Source organism: Pseudonaja textilis, chromosome Z, assembly GCF_049901715.1.
Source record: "Pseudonaja textilis isolate UNSWEBS1 chromosome Z, rPseTex1.2, whole genome shotgun sequence".
In the NCBI taxonomy this organism is placed as follows: Eukaryota; Metazoa; Chordata; class Lepidosauria; order Squamata; family Elapidae; genus Pseudonaja; species Pseudonaja textilis.
In genome coordinates this window covers 129,633,443-129,651,376 of record NC_142008.1, presented here as the reverse complement: position 1 = coordinate 129,651,376, position 17,934 = coordinate 129,633,443, and the positions used below count along the sequence as shown (strand labels likewise).

At 40.5% G+C, this 17,934-nt stretch overlaps 1 protein-coding gene across 1 annotated transcript; it reads right to left on the bottom strand.

Annotated features, from left to right (window-relative positions):
- Positions 1-914: 914 nt before the first annotated feature.
- Positions 915-16,330, bottom strand: HIRIP3 (HIRA interacting protein 3). Its single transcript, XM_087918297.1, has 7 exons — positions 16,132-16,330; positions 14,742-14,862; positions 14,497-14,644; positions 8,491-9,917; positions 6,657-6,831; positions 4,278-4,376; positions 915-1,698 (listed from the first exon to the last, which is right to left on the bottom strand). Exons 1-7 carry the CDS (start codon positions 16,203-16,205, stop codon positions 1,553-1,555), a joined length of 2,190 nt encoding a protein of 729 aa, XP_087774423.1. The 5' UTR covers positions 16,206-16,330; the 3' UTR covers positions 915-1,552.
- Positions 16,331-17,934: the final 1,604 nt, after the last annotated feature.

The following is a 17,934-nucleotide window of genomic DNA, read 5'->3' as shown; positions in this document are numbered from 1 at the left end:
AACCCCATAGAGCATTGCCAAGAGAAAGATGAGAGACATGAGACCGAACAATGCAGAAGAGCTGAAGGCCACTATTGAAGCATCCTGGTCTTCCATAACACCCCAGCAGTGCCACAGGCCGATAGCTTCCATGCCACGCCGCATTGAGGCAGTAATTGCTGCAAAAGGGGTCCAAACCAAGTACTGAGTACATATGCATGCTTATACTTTTCAGACATCCGATATTGTTCTATGTATAATCCTTGTTTTATTGATTGCATGTAATATTCTAGTTTTCTGAGATTGTGGATTTGGGGTTTTCATGAGCTGTAAGCCATAATCATCTCAATTATGACAAATCATGGCTTGAACTATCTTGCTTTGCATGTAATGAGTCTATTTCATATATTAGTTTCACCTTTTAACCTTTTAACCTTTTAATGAACTTTTGCATGATATTGTAATTTTTTGTTTCACCTGTAGAATAACAGCCTTGGAAGGAATCTTAAAGGTCTTCTAGTCCAACTGCTGCTTGAGCAGATCCTATACCATTCCAGACAGATGTCCAATTTCTTATTGAAAACCTCGTGATGCAATACCCACTTCTGGAAGTAAGCTGTTCCACTGATTGTTCTCACTGACAGGAAATTTCTCCTTAGTTCCAGACTGGATCTCTCTTTGTTAAGTTTCCACCTGTTACTTCTTGTCCTGCCCTCAGGTACTTTGAAGGCCGGCCCCTTCTTGTCTGGGACAACCCCTGAAGAACTGAAAGATAGCCGTCAATGTCACCCCTAGCCCTTCTCTTCATTAGATTAGAAATACCTATTTATCTTAACTGTTCATTGAATGTTTTATTTTCCAATTCCTAATCATTTTTGTTGCTTTTGTAAAAAACTTGAAGCTAGTATATGCAGGTGAAAATAACAACCCTTGAGTTAAATCCAAAACATTTTTATTTAACAAATATAAATCTTTGTTTTCATAAACTCTTTTAGAAAGTTACATGTACAAAGACAGTGATTCAGATCACAAAAAATAGGCACATGAAATCTAGCTCAGAACAAGATTTAATCTTCAGAAAATTACCCATCCACCAAAATGGGAGGAATGCCTCATAAATGTATTAAGGAAGTGATATTCTCCCACTTTTACATGAAATGAAAATAAAATAAGTCCCAATTCAAACAATAGTTTTATATATTCCTGCTTAGGAACGTCTAAGCTTGAGGAAAGTGGTCAAAATATAGATAGTTTAGGAATGCTGTAATGGTAATGTTGTCAAAACTTGGGGATATTGAAAGGAAAAAAAATGGATTTCCTTTAGTGCTCATCTTCAGAAAATTTGCTTTCAACTGAGGTACTTCTATTCTTCCTTTGCCCAGGGAAAGTGCAATAATAATTTTTTTTAAAAATGATAACGTATCAGGAATCATATTTCTTTGCATTCTGAGCAGAAGAACGGGAAAAAAAAGATAAAAGAGATTCTCTCATGGCTGTTTGATGACTTGTGTCCCCCTTTTTTTCCCCCTCTCCCAAAAGATCGATGAATGCCAGCCTCTCCTCCACCACAGAGTCAACTGCTTTCCCCATCTGAACTGATCACTCCTTGAAGCTGGGACCAGTCTGTGGTGTGACGGCGAAAGGTCAACTCTTCTGGCGAACTGGGTGATTCCTGGGGCTTATTGTAAAGGCTCCAAACTTTGCGACGCTTTGGACGGCCTGCATGGAGAGAAAGGGAAAGTCTTCTAGATGTGCTAGGACAATGCCCCTTATTGCATGGAAACTGGTGGGCATCTCCGGATTAGACTCACTTGCTCCCTGTCAGATTCCGAAGGCCATGAATGACAGACTGAGGTTCTTCTAAGAAGTTTCCTTTATTGTTCCTCACTCCCAGAGAGGAATATCACCAAACTAAAGCAGGCTACTTGCACTATGAAGCACATGCAGGTAGTCGTCAATTTACAGCAATTTATTTAATGACCATTCTAAGTTACAAGGGCACCGGAAAAATTTATGATTTATGACCAGTTTTCACACTTACAGTACAACTGCTGCAGCACAGCCATGGGTCACATGATCAAAATTTGGGTCCTTGGCAACTGGCATGTTATTTATGACAGTTGCACTGTTCCACAGCCCTGTGATCACCATTGGTAACCTTCCAGGCGGCTTCTGACACACGAAGTCAATGGGGGAAGCCAGATTTGCTTTTTGACTCCCTGATTCACTTAACTATAAGAATTCACTTTACCTCCATGGGGAAAAAAAGGTTGTAAAATCAGGCACAACTCAATAATGCCTTGCTTAATAATGGAAGTTTGGGGCTTAATTGTGGTTGTAAGGCAAGGATTGTCCATATTTTGCGAACTATTAGGGAGCAGTTGTCTTCACCCTCCTTCTCCCACGCACATGATATAAAGTTGTCTTTTTTTCATCTTCTGCACTCCCTCCTCCCCTCCTGGGCACCTGGAGTACATTCTATCACTCTCTCCAAGTGTGAAACACCTCAATCCAAAGTTCACTCACGCTCTGCACCAGGCAGAATCAGCCCTCCTCCCATGTGGCAGAATGTGGTTGTCGCCTGGATCTTGAGGGAGGGTAACAAGGGCTCAGAAGAAGAAAGCTGCAGGCCATTTCCCTTTAAGCTGGTCAGCTGCTTTCTGAGGCACAGTTAGTCCTTGACTTATGACCAAAATATCCATTGCTAAGTAAGAAAGTTAAGTGAGCTTTGCCCATTTTATGACCTTTTTTGCCGCAGTGGTTAGGTGAATCACTTCAGTTGTCAAGTTAGTAACACGGTTGTAAAGTGAATTTGTCTTCCTCATTTGACTTTTCTGATCAGAAGGTTGCAAGAGGTGATTGACCCCAGGACACTACAACAGTAATAAATATGAGTCAGTTGCCAAGGGTCTGAATTTTTGATTACGTGACCATGGGGTTGTGGCAACGGACATTAAGTGGGAAAAAATGGTTGTACCTCACTTTTTTCAGTGCTGTTGTAACTTCAGTGCTGTTGTAACCCTAAACAAATGGTTGTAGTGGAAGATGCTGTTGTATTCACTAGTTTAAAGAAAAACTCAACAGTCCAGTCAATCTTTGGTCAACACTCCAACAAATGGAGTGATACTCATATGTTCTCCTCCATTGCTTACATTAGTGCTTTACCTTATTTCACTTATACCCTTCTCCAGTCCTCTTCCATCTCGGCTCTCTTTTTCCACCATAGAGACAGTCCTTGACTTACAGCCATTCATTTAGTGACTGTTCAAAGTAACAATGGCACTGAAAAATGTGACTTATGACCGATCCTTGAACACTGCAGCATCCCTGGATCACATGATCACTATTTGCGACCTCTGATAGACAAAATCAATGGGGGGAAGAGAGCCTGATTTGCTTAGTGATGCAGTTCACTTGACAAGTGCCATGATTTGCTCAACAAGTGAGGCAAAAAAGGTTGTAAAATCAGGTGAGACTCACTTATATCCCCTTGCTTAGCAGTAGACGTTCAGGTCCCAATTGTGGTCATAAATCAAGAACTAGCTATACAGGTAGTCCTCAACTTACAACTACAATTGAGCCAAAATTTCTGTTGAGTGAGACATTCTGTTAAATGAATTTTGCCCCTTTTTACAACCTATCTTGCCACAGTTGTTAAGTGAATCACTGCAACTGAATTTAAGTTGGTAACGTGATTGTTAAGTGAATCTGATTTCCCCATCGACTGTGCTTGTCAAAAGGTTGCAAAGAGTGATGACAGACCTTGGGAAACAGTAACGGCTGTAAGTATGAATCAGTTACCAAGCATCTGAATTTTCATCCCATGATTATGGGGATGCTACAAAGGTTGAAAGTGTGAAAGTGGTCATAAGTCAGATTTTTCTGTATCATTCTAACTTTGAACAGTCACTAAATGAACTGTTGTAAATTGAAGACTACCTGTAGTTCCCTGTAAAAGACCACACTTAACTTCTCATGCTTTTTTGATCTCCTCTCCAATTTCCCCTGAGGAAATTTAGTAAAAGGGGGCCTTTTATTAAATAAAGCAGGATCTCAATAACATTAGTGCAATTATGCAAAAATGGAATGATTTGCACCTTTAGAGTTAAAAAAAATTAAAGAAACAAAAACAAAAAAATTACCCTGACATCTGCATAAAAACAGAACCAAGTCAACGTATTTGGATGGTGAGTGGAATTGTATTATTTGCCATTTCTTCGGGCTGCCATTTTTTGGAAGGGGGTCTTCTCAAAGTCAGTTCCCCCAAAAGATTTCAGCATCCTAACAAAGCACTTTACCTTCTGTAAAAATAATATTGTTGATATCAAGAGAAGCCATTTCGGCTGCTTCTTCCCGCTTCTGCTTTATTGCTTTGCATTTGGCTAGGGATGGAGGTCCTGAGGAAAGAAAACAGAAAATAGAGGCAATAAATGGAGATGTGCAATACTCTGAAATGGCTGCCGTTCTGGGACCCAAAATTGAAAGCCCAAAGAAACAGAAGTGGTGCTAACAGAAGTCCAAGGCTTTTAAAGACTGCTTAGCAGGCAAAAATACAATAGCCAATCATTGGCACAGAGCACTAAGAAAAGCAGGTTACAAAATGGCTCAGTCACAAACTACCTCCTCTCCTGGTAAATGGGAAAACTCTAGCTCAGGTGTAAAGCTAGTTCTAATGAGTTCTAGTCCCACTGTTAGAGGACTAGAGGTCGCCCAGAGCCCAGCTGGGTGACCTTACACCAGTCACACTCTCTCAGCCCCAGGAAAGAGACAGTGGCAAACAAACTTCTGAAAATTTTCCAAGAAAACTGCAGGCAATCATCTGACTCAAAGGTGTGCATGCACACATACACACAAATTATAGAGCCAATTTGGTTTAGTGGTTAAGGCACTGGGCTAGAAACCGGGAGTTCAAGTCCTGCTTTAGCCATGAAAGCCAGTTGGGTGACCTTAGGCCAGTCATTCTCTCTTAGCCCAACCCATCTCACAGGATTGTTGTTGTGAGGAAAATAGGAGGAGGAAGGTTTTATATTTGCTGCCTTGAGTTAGTTGTAAAATTAATAAAGGCAGGATACAAATAAGTAAATAAATAAAATAAATATGAGGCCTGAAACAGACCTCAAGCCCAAGGGAAAAACGATACAGGTAATCCTTGACTTACAATAATTCATTTAGTGATGATTCAAAGTTATAACAGCACTGAAAAAGGTGACTTATGACCATTTTTCAAACTTACAACCATAGCAGCATCCCCATGGTCATCTCATCAAAATTCAGATGCTTGGCAACTGGTTCAAATTTATGACGGTGTCTTAGGGTCATGTGATCAGCTTTTGCGACCTGCTGACAAGCAAAGTCAATGGGGGAAGCCAGATAGGTTGCTAACTTATCAACTGCAATGATTCGCTTAACAATTGTGGCAAGAAAGGTCGTAAAATAGAGCAAAACTTAACAGATGTCTCATTTAACAACAGAAATTTTGGGCTCAATGGTGGTCGTAGGTGGAAGGCTACCTGTATAGGGTCCTTGCTTTCCATAAAACTGTCCCCAATATTAGCAGTTAATTTATTGACCCTGAAAATAAATATAGGTAGTCCTCAATTTACAACAAATGAGACCAGAATTTCCACTTCTATGCAAGGCAGTTATTAAGTGAATTACGCCCCATTTTATTATCTTTCTTACCATGGTTTTTATTTTATCATATGTCATTGAGTGAATCCAAGAACCTCACTTTGCTTATGGGAGGACTGGCTGGGAAGGCCACAGATGGCCATTACATAATCCTACAGTGCTGCAACCATGATAAATACATACCAGTGGCAAGCAGGCGAAGTTTGATTGTGCAACTGTGTGGAGATTTTAACAGTTGTAAGTATAAGGACCACATTTTCAGTCCCGTTGTAACTTCGAATACTTGTGGAGTGAATGATTGTAAGTTGAGGATTACTTGTATTGAAAATTGGTTGGGGAACTCTAAAATGTAATTTGAAAAATTTACATTTTGATTCAAACCCAGATTGCCTTAGCACAAATATAATTTATTTATCTATTTATTAGAATTTATCAAACAAAAACAAGAATAATAAAGATACAATGACAGGGACAATAGGCACGTTAGTGCACTTAAGAACAGCCCCTCTATAATTTCTTTGATAATAGCTCAGTCTATTTAGTTAACCAGCCAGTAAGGTTTCTGTTTATACATTTATGGCTTAGTGTGCCATGGCAATTCGGTGAGCTGCAGCCTGTTCCAGAAACCCAGATTAAAAGAAACAATAGCTTAGCCATATGTGATACCTTTTTTTTCGAGGCTCCGTACAAAGAAATTCACATAGCTCAACCTAAAAGTATCTGTTGAATTATTTTATTTATTTTATCGTATCTTCACTATTTTTAAAAATAATTCAAGGCAGCAAACATACCTAATATTCCTTCATTATCCTACTGCTTTTCCCTCTCACAACAACCCCGTGAGGTGAGTTGGCTGAGGATCAGTGGCTAGCTCAGTCACCCAGCTGGCTTTCATGCCTAATTCGGATGTAGAACCCACTGTGTCCTGGTGGTCGGTCCAAAGCCTCCCAGCTGGTTTTCATGTCTAAGGTGGAACTAGAACTCATTGCCTCCCAGTTTCTAGCCTGGTGCCTGGCTACGGCTTATATCAACCGCCATTAACTAACCTTTTACGCCAAGACTTTCCAGCTCTTCTTTGAGAGCCTTTATCCGAGCTTTGTGGGAGTGGCAATCTGCCAGGAGCTTTTTGTAATTCCGATGCGCACCACATTCCCAGATGTAGCGTTTCAGACGTTGGATGAAGGGATGTTTCTCGTTCTTTCCAGAATGATGCTTCTTATCCTACAGCAGAGGAGGAGATAGGTTAACAGCCCAGCTCACAATAAGCTTTCCACGAACAATCTTGAACAGATCAGAGAAAGGCAATCTTTATTTTTTAAATCAATACAGCAGTATTTCTCAACCATGGTAGCTTTAAGATGGACTTCAACTCCCAGAATTCCCCAGCCAGCCATGCTAGCTGGGAAAGTCTAATTGGCCCATCCATTTTAAAATGGCCAAGGTTGCAAAACAGTGCTATACAGAGAGTCCTTGACTTAGAACAATTTGTATTGTGAGTGAAGTTATAAAGGTACTGGAAAGTGACTTATGACCATTTTTCACACTTATGACCATTGCACATACCCATGGTCACATGATCAAAATTAGGGTGCTTGGCAACTGGCATATATTTATGATGTTGCAGTGATGTTGCAGGGGGGGTCATACAATCACCTTTTGCAAAAAGTCAGTGGGGAAGTCTGCAGACGTGCTATCACTGCAATTCCCAGGATTCCCTGCTAGAAAGCAGCCATTCAGTGAAATTCCTTCGAATTCTGGAGCTGGATATTTGATACATATGACAGGGCCCAGGTTGAGGGGGGCTATACCAAGTTTGGTATGGGAAATTTTTTTTCTCCGAGGAGTAAGGACCAGTTTACATAACTTAAGGGAATGTCAGAACAAGGCTTGAAGAGAAAAGGCCTGGCTAACAGGGCCTTTAGTGCAAACAGATTCCCTGGTCTTTCAGTATTCAAGAGTTCCCTTGCAGAGCAAACTGGAACAGAGAATGGGATATTGATGAGAAACTTCATCAAGTAACAACAGACCCTCAAGTTCTCAGCAGCCAGGCCAATTTGACCCAGCGGTATGGAGCATGTTATCTGAAATGTGTAGAATTGCTATACAGTACAAACCTTATGATAATGGTAGTCCTCTACTTATAAACACAACTGTGCCAAAAACTTCCGTTACTAAATGAGACATTTGTTAAGTGAGTTTTGCCCTAGTTGTTAAGTGAATCACTGCAGTTAAGTTAGTAACACTGTTTTTAACCGAATCTGTCTTCCCCATGAACTTTGTCAGGTTACAAAAGGTAATCACATGACTCTGGGGAACTGCAACCGTCATAAATAAGAGAGCTGCCAAACGTCTGAATTTTTATCATGTGACCATGGGATTGCTGCAATGGTCATAAGTGTGAAAAATGGTTATGTCATTAACTTTGAAAAATCACTAATGAACTGTTGTAAACTGAGGACTACTTGTACAGATAATCCTTGACTTAAAACCACAACTGGGACCAGAATTTCCATTGCTAGGCAAGGCAGTTGTTAAGTGAATAGTCCCCGATTTTACGATCTTTTCTGCCACTGTTGTGTGTACTTCAGGGCGTTATGTGAATTACATGGTTGTTAAATGAATCTGGCTTCCCCCCATGGATCTTGCTTGTCGAAAACTCCAGGACGCTGCAACCATTGTAAACACATGCCGGTTGCCAAGTGCCTCAATTTTGTTCACAAGATTGTGGGGATCCTGAGACAGTAGTAAGTGCGAGGACCGGTTATGTCACTTTTTCAGGGCCTCTGTAATTTCAAATGGTCACTAAATGAATGGCCGTAAGTCAAGGACTTCCTGTAAGAAAACATATTTGTTTAATGTCCCCGTGTGGATGTCCCTTACCTTTCCATGAAGGTGCTGCTGAGTAGTAGTGGGCTTGTCCCCCACTAAGCTGGACCTCTCCCCTGGTTTCTCCTTGGTAGCACTCCCCCTTTGGCGCTTTTTCGTTCTTCTCTGCCTCTGGCTTTGTCTTTTTTTCTTTCCGTTAAACTCACTCTCGAAATCCTCAGAACTAAGCGCAGAGGTTTCTTGATCCATGCTCTTTCTCCGTGACTTCTGAGCTCCTCTCTTCTTCAACTCCTCCCCCCCTTGACTTGAGTCAGACCCAGAGACATCCTTGTTTTTCTTTTCCAGGGTCCTCCCTGGATCTCCATCCTCGTTTTCATTTGATTCACTTTCTGACAGGAGACTTGTTGTAGCTGCCTTCCTAGACTGGCCTTGATTCATCTCACTTTGTGATTCCCCTTCACTGCTAGTGGGATCCTGCACCCACTTCTTCTTCTTCTTCTCTTCCGAGCTCTTATGCTCCCTTGACTCACTTTCAGATCCTTCACTGGGGGAATCCTGAATCCTTTGCATCATCTTCTTCACTTCCTCCGGTTTCTTCCTAAGCAGATCTTCCCTCTGCATTTTCTTCCTCCCCGCTGTAACCTTAGGCTGCCTCTTGGGTTTGGAGTGATTTTCGGTCTGCTGGTTCCCGCTTTCTCCCCTGGCCCTCTTTGCTCCCTCTTCCCTCCCTGGACATTGATTTGCAGAATCCTCAGAACTGCTCCCCAAATCCTCTACAACTCTACTCTTCCTTCTGCGTTGGCTGCCTGCCATCTTCTTTTGCAAATTAAATTTTTCATCAGGACCACTTCCTGAGGTATCCTCACTCTCGTTCCCCTCCGAATCTTCCTGGGTTCCTGGCCCCATCCTCTGCTGTGCTTTGTTAGTACGGAATGATTTCTTCTCTTCCTTCTCACTTTCACTCCATTCTCTTTTCTTTTCAGATATTTCTTCTACCTCCGACAGATCAGTTCCTCCCTTTGATAGATTCTTTTCATCTCTTTGCTTACTCATTATCCTGTTTTTTGCCTTGTCTTTGGGGTCGTTATCTTTAGACCCTTTGTCCACCTTTTTCTTGAAGTCTCTTTGCTTCAAACCGTTCCCTTTTGTGACCTTCCTGTATTCTTTGACCTCTTCTTCAAGGTCACTCTGTCCCGTGTCGATGATTTCCTCAGATTCATTCACCCTCCTTTTCTGCGAGCCTCCAATCCCCTGGCTCTCGGGTGGTTTCCTGCCTCCTCCTCTCTTCCATCTTGCCTCTTGAAGAGATGGTTTTCTTTTGCTCCTTGTAGTTTCCTCATCGCTTTCAGATTCAGTACTGTGGTTTCCAGCTCCGGAATCTTGTTGGTTAGAAGAATCCGAGAATATGAGAAGTTTTAGACTTCTGCAGCCTAGTCTCTTCTTGGAATCAATCTCAGAATCCATTTCATCTGAACTGACTTCTGAGAGACAAAAGGAGAAAGTGACAAATAGAATCGTGTTGGGGAAGAACAACCAGAAGTCCTGAATCTCAAAGCCTTGGATACAGTGCCTGGAGAGTCGCCAAAGTTGCCATTTTAATGTGATAGAAAGGGATAGAGAGAATACGAGAATAAATTACTTTTTCTCTCAACTGTCACAATTTTGAGTGCTAATTTTCTTTAACGCAGAGATGGGGAACTATGGCCCCTTTATGACTCATGGACTTCAACTCCCAGAATTCAGGAATTCACAAGACATAAAAGGGCCACAGATCCCCAACCCTGGTCTAGTGGTTAAGGCAGTAGGCTGGAAAGCAGAGACCATGAGTTCAAGTCCTGCCTTAGCCTTGAAAGCTGGTTGGGTGACTTTGGATCAATCACAAGAAGAACTGAGAGTTCTAGCCTCACCGTAACCAGGAAAGCCAGCGGGGTGACTCTGAGCCAGCCACTTTCTCTCAGCCCAACTCACTTCACAGGATTGTTATTGTGGGAAAAATAGGAGGAGAAAGGGTTATATAAGTTTACTGTGCTAAGTTATTGTAAAAATAATAAAGGCAGGATACCAATAAATAATATAACAAAAATAATTTCCCTCTTTTTATCTTTGGTTTGTCCACTTCTGGTGTTCAGTCCTTGGAATTCCAGATAAGGCTGAAAAAAATCCACATTCTTATGAATGTCAGGTTACTTGTGGCAAACAAATTGTTGGTAGGTAGGAATCTATCTTCAATTTTGGAGTCCAGCTCCAAGTTAAATATATAGCCTGGACAAAGCTGAATTCTTATCATTATGATTGGTCATTTATTTACCTAGTGCCTAGTTTTCATTAGATTCTGCTTTTTCCTTTAATTTTTTCCAAATCATTTCACTCTTAAAATTGAAAAGTACATACAAAAAACTTCTAAAAACAAAGACAGAATGAAAAAAGCAGGTTTAAAAAAAGAGTTCAATAGAATCAATACAAGAATAGCAATAGGGATAACAGAAGAGGAGAGACAATAATTTATGAGAAGGGTGGAAGAAAGCATTGGCTTTGACCTGGCTCCAGCAATCATCAGCCCTTCCCAATCAGTGCTTTGGGGTATATTGAAGCAAATTTCCAGAATGCAATGCTCAGCCAGCGAAGGTTTGGATATCTATCCCCTCCTGATTTTCTTTAAATTCCAGAAAGCATAATCAAAGTTCAAGACTTACAGGATTGTTGGTCCAACACACTTGGAGGGCAACAGGTGGCCTGTATCTGGGTTCAATGCAGCCTGACATTTGCTGAATTGAAGCCTAGCTAGAGGCTCACTTGGAGCAGATGGAGAAGGATGATAAAACAGCAAGTGGATGGTACTATATTGATTCCAAATGTAAATAAGGATGGTTTTGTATCACAGTCTCACAGCATTGATTTAGATCAGCATTGCAGTTCACTTGCATCTCTCTGGATTAAGGCAGAAATACTCTGCATAAATAAAGAACAAAAAAAAAGAACAACCAGAAACAAAAAACAGAACCCTTTGCCCTCATATCCTAGTTTCCCATGGGCAGAGGTGAAGTGTTTGGGGCATACATACTTCAGTCACTCACTGATTCACCCTGCAAACTGTCCTCAAGATGCTATTATGGAGAGATCCTCAAAAGAGGTTAACTCTCATTGAGGGCAGGCAATTGTTAGGGAAATTATGAAAAAAACCAGTTTCTGCTTTAATAAAAGATCTGTTTTTTCTTCTTTATTTGTACTGAGTTCTTAAAAGTGAATTGAGGGTTGTCCTAGTTAAGTGTAGAACATTAATACTGTGTTATTGTCTGTAAGAAGCTTGATAAACTAAGAAACTTCAGATTGTTTGCTGATGGATGCGGAAACCCCAGGGTATAAATGGGATGAAGAAATTAAAGCATACAGTTCTTTCACCCAGAACTCCATTCTTTAGAAAGCAGCAATTTCATCGCAAAAATAATCCCTCTATTATTTTTGAATACTCAGAAAGCCATTATATCGCAAATTCCAATGTCGTTTTTATAATAGGGAGACCCAGATCTCTCTCAGTGTAACCCACCTTACAGGAGTTTTATTGTGGTGATAAAATTAGAGCAGCTCTCCATCTATGGCATCTGGGCTGTTAAGAGTTCAAACAGGCTATACATGCAATACTAAATGATAATAAATAATCCAATCCAACACAACAGCCAATGGATCTTTAGAAAAGCATGCAAGTGGAATAGGATGGCTCTGGTCTATTGCTAATTACCAGCAGCCAGAATTTTGGCAGTAATGCAGAACATATCACAGAGTTCCCAAAACTAATAGTCTGGTTCTCTATGAATCTATTTCTCCATTAAAATCATCTGAATTAGTCAACATCATCATCTTTGGTAGTAGCAAATTAACTACTCAATACAGTTCTTTTATTGGACCCAGATTCCCTTTGATTAAATTTTTATTTATTTATTTATTTATTTATATACATATACATATACATATACATATACATACATACATACATACATACATACATATATATATATATATATATATATATATATATATATATATATATATATATATATGAATGATGAAACCTAGCTTCCTAACTAATGATAGCCATCCATTTACCCTGAGCCAAGCTGCACTAAAGGCCTCCAATAAAGTAACACAATGTTGCCAGTCAATCAAGATACAAAAAGAGCCACAAAACAGACAGAAGATATTAGAAACACCAATCAAGCAGAACCCAGCAAACTCCAAGACAATAAACACAGACAAAGACTCCCAACCAATCAGGGTGAAGAAAAAACCATTCTGGCACAGCAATAGGCTGCCCCAAATTTAAATCTGAAACTACTGTAAAAGCCTGACTCACAGATGAACATTATACAGAAGCCTGATGATGGCAGATGAGATTCTGCTGAAACGTCGCTACAACTTTAAAAGTTCAACTACAATGACATGGGAAAATACCTGAACAAAGCTGAATGCCATATATATATATATGTATATATGTATGTATGTATGTATGTATACATGTGTGTGTGTGTGTGTGTGTGTGTGTGTGTGTGTATATATAATTTGATTTGTCAATTGCTTACAAGATAATAGGTATAAGTATATACATAGTTATGAATACATGAAATGGTACATATAAGAAAAATAAAAGAAACAAAATAAATAAAAGGGAAATAAAAGGGACGGTAGGCACGTTGGTGCGCTTATGCAGGCCCCCTACAGACCTCTTAGGAAAGGGGTGAGGTCAATAGTAGACAGTCTAAGGTTAAAGTTTTGGGGGTTTGTGGAAGAAACTACCGAGTCAGGTAGAGTATTCCAGACATTGACCACTCTGTTGCTGAAGTCGTATTTCCTGCAATGAGCTCTAGGAGGAATAAAAAATATCTACATATTCTACACCAGCAGTTGCCAACTGGTGTGGCCCACTGGAGAGCCATTAGAAAATTTTGGTGGGCTGCAGAGAAATCTCACCCCCAGAGCATTCCCCCAAAGCAATTAATCCAGGCTGTAGAGAAACACAAGGCTGCACAGCCCACATGGCCGCTGAAATCCTCCCCCGCCCACTCACTACTTACCCAGCAAAATTCCTATTTTTCCTTTTTCCGACCATCATCTGTTCTGCTGTGCCGGGAGATTTAGATTAGCTAGGAAGCAGGAAATGGTTGGACTTCTTGCTTTCTAGCTAGTCTTTAGATCTTCGGCTTTGCTTTTAAGCACAGCCAACCTCCCTTAGGACTGAAGGTTCTATTATTCAGTGCAGACTCACTGCAAGCAAATTTGAAAGACTGAGCTAGTTGATGGCAGATAGATCACTGAATGATTCTGTGAGCAACTCAATCTGCCTGCTTGCTTTGCCTGATTTTGGGTAAATGTTGTTCTTTTTTAATAAAAAAATTCAATATTTACATACATGGTTTGTTTTGAGTTAATTTTGTGAGGTTGCTTGCTAGCAAACTTTATGTGAGAGACTGAGCTAGCCAATAGCAGATAGATTTCTGAATGAATCTGTGATTCTGTGAGCAACTCACTCTACCTGCCTACTTTGCCTGATTTTGGGTAAAAAAAGTTTTATTAAAAAATTCAATATTTATATATTTATATTTATATACAAGCCATGCCCAGCCAGTCACATGACCACCAAACCTAACCTACAAATTACACCACACCCACAGAACCAGTTAGTGCTCCTGGGATTTAAAATTATGAGTTTGGTGGTCCCTGAGGCCCAAAAGGTTGATGAGCCCTGTTCTTTACCATGCATGATATTATATCTCTCTGGTGTTTCTCTTCATTTCGCTTCAGTATAAGAAATAAAAACCTCAACTGCTGTGATCCTTTCTCATGGGGAAGTCCCTGCTACCTGTTATCCTTTCTGTATCTTCATTAAACCATGTATCATAGATTTCTTTACAGCTGCAGAAAAAAGATAGGAAAGCCATTTTTCATGAACATTTACCAAAATTTGAAAAAAACTGTAAAGCCCAGTTTACATTTAGTTTCTCCCAATTCAAAAAACAGTGATGTATTGGATAGTACGTCCTAAGCACAATCACATAAAAATACAATTACCTAATTTCTTTTCAATATTTTGCCTTTTCTGCTTCTTTTCATTTTCAATCTCATCCTCTGATCTAAAGGAAATAGGAATGGGTCTGTTGTGGTTGATGGACTCCTGAGCTTCAGTCCTTAATTCTACATTGCTTGGAGGTTGATCAACCTGTGATACATAACATTAAAAAAGGTATAAACATGGGTCCACTTCATTCTTTATCAAGACATAACATGTATATTTTCTCCTTTTCTAAAACCAGCACCTTCATCTGGAGCAATTCTTCCTCTACCAGGTGTTTGAGTTGCTTCTTCTCCTGTTTGGATAGTTTTTTCAGCCCAACATGGTCAAGATAATTCTTCTGAATGATGTTATGAGTGAGGATGCTGCAACAGACAATGATAACATCAGACAACATCTGCTAAGTAACCACACAATATGCCTTTATATGGTATGTATTAAGAAGAGCAAGGATGGGGAATCTATGATCCTCCAGAAATAACTTTTTCCACCTTCCCATAATATTCAATGAGAGAGATGTTCTGAACATCTATAGGCCACAAGCTGGGGCTCACCCAAATTTCTATCTACAGGCATATCCACCCAAATACATATCTATACGCCACCCAAATTTGTCGTTGAAGTCCAGGATTTTCTAAAATCTCCTACATCTGCTCTCCTATTTAAGCTGCTTCTTCAAAGATGCAATTCTTCGATTCTCCTTTTGTAAATTATCCAGGAAACACATGCTGATAAGAGGATTGTACAATGTTGTCATCCAGGGATCACAATTTCCACCCAGGAGGTGGAATCAACATATTTCAATTAAAGTCTTTTTCCTAGCAGCACACTGGTGGTTTTTTAAAACTGTTATGCCAAGGTGATGCTTATCTTCATCACTGGTTGCCAAAAGGCTATTTTATTTATTTTTCATCCCTTTATTATTATTTTTACAAACAGCTCAAGCAGGGCTGATGGGCACTTGCCTGTGGTCCCCATGAGCATAGGGGCCCCATACTGTGTATGTTAACCCTTCAATGCACTTTGCATCATATAATTTTTTTATACATATATTATGCAAATGTTTAATTTTATCGACCATTTAAATTTTTATTCGTGTGAGTAGTTATCATAGACTCCAGTACACTTTTACCCGGGACCCCCTGACGCTATTAAGACAGCCCTGAGCTCAAGGTAGCAAACACGAAGTTCCTCTTCCCATTTTCCCCACAACTACCACCCTGCGAGGTGGATTGGGGAGAGAAAGAGTGACTGGCCTAAAAAAAAGGTCATCCACCTGGCTTTCATGCCTAAGGCAGGATTTGAACTTAGGCTCTCCTGCTTTCAAGCCTGGTGCCTTAATTACCAGACCCCATTGGCTTTAGGGAGATAGGATTGAGAGCTGGAGGGGGGGGAACCGCCCCCGAGTTCCAAACACTACCGTACTTCTGCTTCTCCTAGTTGGCATCCTCCAGCCATATGGGACACTACATCACCCATAATTCACAGCCTGTCAGGCTGTGAACTGCCGGCTAACCTGCAGGGGCAAACGGGTCTGGAGGTATTGCGTTCTGCTCAGTAACCCTCAATCTCGGCTTAAGGAGTTTCAGTTCCCACCCTCCGCTCCTAAGGACAACCCGGAGTCTGAGCCGCACCTGATATCCGGGCTTCCCTCGAAAACCCTGGAGACAAAATCCCGCATCTTTTGCTCAGCAGGGACTTCTGCCATCCTTTCCCGCCAAATGGCACCTCCCGGCCAATGTAACCTCTCCCTTGGCAACGTCTCCTAGCAATGGGGAGTCATATCGGTGCCTAAATAGGCGTAGCCGACAAAGGGAACAAATGGAATGCGCAAGAGCGAGCACTTTACCCCACGGGCTCACGGGAGATCATCTGTGAGCCAATGAGGGCGGAGGGCTTGCCTTGTAGACTTCTTGGGTAATGTAGTTTCATCTTGTACTTGGGGACAGGGAGACTGACTTAAGAGCATGTTTCTCCATTTCTCCTTTTGGGGACATATAATATTTTGCCTTTTTAATATTCCTCAAAATATTTCATTCTTCTGGGGTTGGGGATGAGAGTTTCCCACAAATTGTGATTGTGGTGTTGCTATGCAAACTATTAATTATATTGTGCATTCTCTAGATCTAGAAGATCTACATGAAGCAATGCTAGAGGTGATTGCCTAGATAGCTAAATTGGATATCCAGTTATGAGGTCGCTGCCATACCCCATAGAAGTTTTACTTATGTGGACTGTGTTTGCTTCTTTTATCATGTTCTCATCATATGCTAAATAATGTGGGAAGCCTTCACCCCAGAAGAAATATTTTGGTAAATATTAAAAAAGACAAGAGTATTATATTTTCTTAAAGGAGAAATATGTTTCAGAGGCAGGAAGCAGCCCCCAAGTCTTTCTTAATAGCCCACAGCAGATGCCAGCACTTAAGAGATAAAGAGTTTACTGAAAGAGGAAGAAAAGTATCTAGATAGCTCTATTCATAAGCAAAGCATACTGCAGGCAGAAATCCATTTCAAGACAGGATATTTTGAAACTCCTTGGCAGAATGGTAGGATTAGAAAGCAGCCCCTCACCCAAGATCCAACACAGGACAAAAGCCATTAGCCACAATAGGAATTGCCCAGCACCCTTTCAGAATACAAGCCTCTTAATTGCACCATCCCCAGAGCAGTCCAAACCTCAAAGTCACAGAAACCTGGGAGCTTGGATAAATAATAAGCAAGAGGTTGACCAGATTAGCTCACAAGCACCTAGGATTTGCATTTCTCTTTTTGCCTATAGAGCCAGCTATAACCCTTACATAACCCTTACATGACCCATATAAGAATCTGACAACAGCCAATAGAATATTAAAAGAAATGTTCTTGAACAGGAAGCTCAAATACAAAGCTCAAAGAAGGTATAAAAGCCCACCCACTCTCAACTCCATTTTGTCAGCTGCCCAGAATCACACGTGGTTCTGCTTCCATCAATAAACCTCTCTCTACAATCAGCCTCCGTTGGATCAGTGTCTTTCTCCCAGTTTGGAACTGAACCAGATGGATATTTCTTCCAACAATAACAATAAATTATTTGATAGTTGCTGCTTTATTTGCTAGCCTTGAATTTTTAAAAATAAGGTTATTTATTACTGCATTATCATTGTGTTTGTATTTTACTATGCCTGCCCAGTTTGATTTGGTTGAGCTGCAAAAATGTAAAACAAATAAATGGTCACATTGCAAACAAAGTGGGCAAGTTAATTCCCTTTAAGATGAAACCAATAGCACAACTATTGCAGCTAATCTTCCAGACTTGGGGGCAAAAGTGAACTTGATGGGAGAAATGTTCTATACCATGGGTCACCAACCTTTGGTACCTCAGGGACCACTAAATTCATAATTTTAAATCCCGCAGATCACTAACATGATCTGCCTAATGACTGGCTGGGTGGCCAT

Excerpts from the sequence above, each read along its gene's own strand:
- HIRIP3 (XM_087918297.1), bottom strand. The coding sequence starts at position 16,205 with ATGGCAGAAGTCCCTGCTGAGCAAAAGATGCGGGATTTTGTCTCCAGG. Across the intron at positions 14,863-16,131 it reads GAGGGAAGCCCGGATATCAG|CATCCTCACTCATAACATCA; the intron begins GTGCGGCTCAGA and ends TGTCTGTTGCAG. Across the intron at positions 14,645-14,741 it reads AAGAATTGCTCCAGATGAAG|GTTGATCAACCTCCAAGCAA; the intron begins GTGCTGGTTTTA and ends TATGTATCACAG.